The sequence below is a fragment of the Ylistrum balloti genome, unplaced genomic scaffold (assembly GCF_031769215.1).
Source record: "Ylistrum balloti isolate Yb309-2 unplaced genomic scaffold, AGI_CSIRO_Ybal_v1 Utg371300, whole genome shotgun sequence".
Taxonomy (NCBI): domain Eukaryota; kingdom Metazoa; phylum Mollusca; class Bivalvia; order Pectinida; family Pectinidae; genus Ylistrum; species Ylistrum balloti.
Window position 1 is genome coordinate 39,660 of NW_026782697.1, and position 5,717 is coordinate 45,376.

At 33.9% G+C, this 5,717-nt stretch overlaps 1 protein-coding gene across 1 annotated transcript; it reads right to left on the minus strand.

The window, feature by feature from the left end:
• Positions 1 to 2,394: 2,394 nt before the first annotated feature.
• LOC132561899 (histamine H3 receptor-like) lies at positions 2,395 to 3,444 on the minus strand. Its single transcript, XM_060226609.1, has one exon. The coding sequence runs from the start codon at positions 3,442 to 3,444 to the stop codon at positions 2,395 to 2,397; it is 1,050 nt and encodes a 349-aa protein (XP_060082592.1).
• Positions 3,445 to 5,717: the final 2,273 nt, after the last annotated feature.

Here is a 5,717-nt window from a genome sequence, read left to right on the forward strand (position 1 = left end):
AAACATTTAATTTGTCTTTTAATAGCTCTCCTTCAATTAACAAGTGAAAATTCAATTTCATTTAATGTAAAGTTACATATTGTTGAAAAGACACAAGTGAATAAATGTAGGAAGAAACCCTTTTTGTAAATAATGATGGGATGCTTACATATAATTGTTACTGTATTATCATACAAAATGATATAATGCACCATGCACTTGAAAGTATCTGTACGAAACTGAACGATCACAAATTTACAAAATACGTCCGGAAAGTCATGCGTACATAATACGCAGGGAACGTTATAGATACAGTACATAAATATACACATAAAGTATCACATCTATATCACGTGATTTAGTCTTCTAAAAACATACATGTAATATAATTGACGTAGACCACTGGACCAGATAGCCCGCTGAATCAAATAAATAAACAAGATCATTCTTCAATGGCTCTCGATAATTATATATTGTGCATTGAACGAGTGTGCAAAATATGGTGTATATGTACTATAATTTCATAGTATGTTTAGCTATCATATAACTCGCTTGTTATCCAGTTAATTCACTCATGTTATATTTTAGTGCACTAGTATATGGCACATTTATAATACACTATGGAATGTTCTTCATTGGCTCTTCAAGTCTTATAGCGATTGAGATGTAATTATAGTAACAATGAAATTACATCATTTATTGGAAATAGTGCGAAAATGTTTATTCCGAGGCACGGAAAAATTCAACTTCGAAAACTTAATTCAAAACTAAATTTATCACTACTTTTTTTATTATATCAAACTGTTTAAGTGATTAAAAAACAATTTGATTTTTTACGCTCAAATGAATTTCTTTATAATACAAAACACAATTTTTTCGGAAAATTACATTTTGGTTTCGAAATCACATTAAACGTCGCCTGTTTCCTGGCTTGCGATTTCAAGATGGCAGCATCAATGTTGAATAGAGAATAGGCAGCGACTGTTTTTTGATCAGAGATATGTTCGGTACATAGAACTCATAAACGTGTTATACAACCGTTACGAATGATTTCCATCGGACGTGCATCAATGACAAGGTTAAGTAATCGCAAAATGAAGGCATGAATGATAACTGGCGAAATGTGAAATATCCTGGACGAGGGGACTTGTTACGACTCAAAAAATCGAAGCTCAGATGTGATACTCTCTCTCAGTATATTTTTCCGTATAAAACTGAATTCTGAAATCACGTGCCAAAATCGTTACCTAACACAGAACTTATAGATTTTTATTTTTATAAAATGTTTCACCCCGACTACTGTAACATGTCACATGACCCCTATAATGATACATTTATATATAAACTTATTAAAATAATGAAAAATTCGCATGAATATTCGTCACCTTTAGAGTCAGAGTAACATTCATCACAATGTTATAAAGAGAATTTTCCATTTCCATAAGCGAACAAGAAATAATAATTTCTCGAATATTTGATCTTTTCTGCAACAGTGCCTATGTTAGTTGTATGGAACCTAGAATGGGAAGGTGATACAAAATGCTGATTCGCTAACTGATTTAGGTATTTAGATAGAAGATGAATCGTTGCACCCGATATCTATTAAAACTCTCTGTGTAAATGTTTCCCTTTTCAGCTTTATCTACGCATTAAACCATTGTACAATTAAACTCAATTTACGACGTTATCTGAGATATATTTATAGCGCACTTTAGTAGGATTGTAGACATTAAAGATTATATATACTACGGAAATAAACTCAGAGATGACCGATGTAATTTTCTATTTTCTATTTTTTTTTCTAAATTATATACTTGCATGTTCATTTATTTTGTGTTTGTGATTAAAACCTAAAAAATAATCATATAACTTTAAATTTATACTCTGAATTTTATAGCTGCATTTAGATAATCTATGATAATAATGTTGACTTCCATGATCTGTTAAACGATTGGTGGGGTGGAATGAGGTTGAAGTTTATAAATATACAATGTAAGTATTATCGGACATAAACAGAGTTACGACCAGCGTAACCTTTCTTTCAATATATAATAAACTTATATATTAATCGATTTTGTATTTGTTTGTACTTCTTTTATTGTGTTATCTCATAATGTAATAACTCCTAAAAACAAACAGGTAATTATATGGATTCATTTAAATAGTATAAGATATCAAATTGTATGTTTACTTACAACTTCAATTGTTTTTAATAGAAAAACAAAGCAAATGTTTGCACTCACCATCTGATCACTTGCACCCCACTTTCTGATCACATCCATCAAATATGTCTACAACACGGTGCCAATATTTTAGCTACGATTAGAACATAACTTATAGTAAAGTTTTACACCAAAAAGTAAACAACAATACCTTATATGAACATTCATCCATGTAATTATTATCATATTACACTTAAGCCGTTGTGTTGACGGCACTAGTGCCAGCAGGTAAAGGCACGACCCTATTCTTCCTCGTGAGAAGGTTGAGAAACGCTCGTCTGTACCGTGGATGAAGTAAAGGATACAGCACGGGGTTGATTGTCGAGTTGATCCATAATAACCAAAACGTCACCTCAAAAACTACTGGATCCACACAACCACCACATATTGTAGACACTAATGCTGTGACTTCAAAAGGCATCCAGCAAATTCCGAACGTCAACACAAGGATAAAAAGTGAACGAGCAGCTTTCCGATCTTGCTGAAGGCTTTTAGAGTTGTTTGTGGTAAATCCTCCTTTCTTTGGTTCAGGCGCTTCTTCATTCTCTTGTTGAGTTCCTACAGTAGCCGGGGCCGTGACGGCCGTCATGAATCTCTTGCTCCTCTGTCGGATTGTTGTGTACACAAGAACGTTGAATGTGGCTACTGTGATAAATGGAAAAATGAATTCAATCAAAGTACCGCCAAGCAGCATCATAACGCTTACGTTGTATGGAAGGAAACACGCTTTATCTGGAATGATGGGACCTTGGCCAACTTCCCATAACGTAATGGCTGGTAGAAAGAAAAGAGCGGGAAGAACCCATGGTGTAATCAGTAACGCGACTAATAGTTTATTAGTTCGGTGGGTCCTTGCCCACAAAGGGTGACCCACTTGTAGGTAACGATCAAAACTGATACAACAAATGTTGAGGGTTGACGCTGCAGGTGTAACGTAGTCGAAAACGAGCCACAGAAGGCAAACACCGTGTCCAAACGGCCAATCTCCGGTCAACAGCAGAGGAGCATATAACGGAATACATATGGATCCGATGATCAAGTCGGAAATAGCAAGGTTCAAAATAAGGCAGTCACTAAACTTCCGTACAGTTTTATCTTTGGCAAAAGTGATAAGAACACAAAGGTTTCCTCCCATAGTCAGTATAATCATGATGGCAATTAAGACAGCAATCACTATCAAAACCGGAAGTGACATACCTGAAGAGGAATCGTCTGCAGCGTCGTCGGTGAGATTGGAGGTCATCTCCTTGTATTGTACGAACTGAATGAGTATAAATTTGATGGAAATTTAGTGTTTAAATTCCAGGTTTAATTATAGAATCGGCGTGGCGGCAATTCAGGTATGTTGATATAAACAACGTCAGACAAGCAATATGCACAGGCCCTACATTCGAGATCAAGTTTGTCATAGTAACCATGGAAAACTCTCTCTGAATATGTCGTGGTAAATTCAATATATTTGTATTACTTTTTTTTATACAAATTCATATCTCATTTTCCCAGACCTCATCAAATTTTATCGATTATTTTCCTGTTATATTGTCATCAAGCTCAGTATGGTAGTCTGGATGAGAATCGTTGTCTTTACTCTATCAATATCAATCTGCAGTGACTCCTTTCTTAGTTGTTGTTCGAACTACCTATTAATACAATTGTTTCTTTGCCTGAGGAGTAACATAATCCGGATTAAATTCCTTTTCTGTTTGCTCTCTTGTGAACCGCAAGAGAAATCATGTAACCGTAATTATCCAACAAGCCTATATAATGCAAGTCCCTTTTGATTGTCATGGTCTTGTCGTCAAAATGATGGTTTACCTCTGACAACTGTAGCTTGGTGGATGACAGATTGAGCAATTGAAAACAGATGCTTTTTGATATGCCGAAAATGTTGAAGTCCAGCTGTCAATCACTTGTTGTTACAAAATGGGAGTGGCTTCATCATACCGATACACCATACAGAGAAACGCACTGGTTTTATACATATATCTCGGTGTTAATCAATATTTCACAGCACTGGCAAGTGAAAACCGTCACTTTAGTATATATATAGATTATTCCCAAAATCCATATGTGTTTATATATCAACTTTTTATATACAAATATGAGTCAAGTGATATATACATTTCCATTTATATAAAAAAAACCAATTTAACAATAGCACGTAGCAACTTGAACCCATACCAAAAATAAAACATATTCCAAAACTAAAAGAAACACAACATGAAACATTAAGTAACTTTCTCATTATGATAACGCTAGGAAGCTCTACAAAATCTCACCATTCAACTTTTCAATCTTTTAAGCATATGATTTGTTATTACCATCGCCTTTTGTCAATCGTCGTGTATTGTTCCTCCTCAAGCAATTGAAATTTTCGACCTCTGAACCAATTATAATGACATTTTGCATAAACCCTTTATGACCAAAGGTGAAACAAAATATCTCAAATTAAATATTCCAACCTCTAGGGACCAGAGCGAAGCCAAACGGGGGTAAATTGACTGAAATTTCAAAACCAGAGCCAAATACTATTCGTAAATAGAAAGCCTTAAAAGGATACCAACATTGTGAATTTTATTTATATAAGGGATTTTTCAGCAGAATTTCTTTAATTTTAATTAGAAGTAACTTAAGCTTGGTTGAAATCATAAATATAGAAAGGCAATATGATTGTATGTACATATTGACCCTGCATGACGGACCTCAAAGGACTGATGGGCGGGGACAAATTGAGTTCAATTGAATAAGATTTAAAAAATTTCGTCTCAAATACCATTCACCCAGATATGGTAAAACCAAAAACTGGAAGGGGATAAAGTTTACTCTAGTTTATATAAGAAAAGTGCATTTTAGCACACTTTAAAAAAAAAAAAAAAAAAAAACTTTGTTAAAATCCTTAAGACGGAACAGCAGTAAATATTATGGATTTGTGCATTATATGTGAACAATGTGGTTCAAAATACGAAATATACCATACTACAATCTGGTGAAAGATTGAAGCTTCAGATATTTATCGTTTCGTAGCAATTAGTCTTATTCTTTCTGTATTTTCCGTTTAAATATATTTTTGTTAATATTTTTAATCTTGTTTTATAGATTTCGAGTTAAAATAACAATGTTTTCACGTTTGTATTGTTGTTTTAGATTATAATCACATCGCAGTTAGAATATAGATATTTACAGTTATCTTTATGATCATAACTAACAAAAATATCGATATAATAAAGGCCCATGGAATTGATATGAAAAAAAAACCAACAACAAACAGTTCGATACGACTTTGGCAAAATATGAACCAAAGAAAGATTTACACGGTGACTCTTGAAAAAGCACAAGAATTAAGAGTCGACGACACCCGCCATGAAAACCTTGGTCAATCCAAGTAAGTAACGTCAACTTCTCAAATGAGAAAAAAGGATACAACAACGGAACCAACAGGCAAACTAACGAGCATCAAACACGTCCAGCATCATATCGCACAAAGCAACAGAATGTTTCTCAATGAGATCAATATGG

What these genes read in the sequence shown, in the direction of transcription:
- LOC132561899 (XM_060226609.1), bottom strand. Translation starts at nt 3,444, where the DNA reads ATGACCTCCAATCTCACCGACGACGCTGCAGACGATTCCTCTTCAGGT.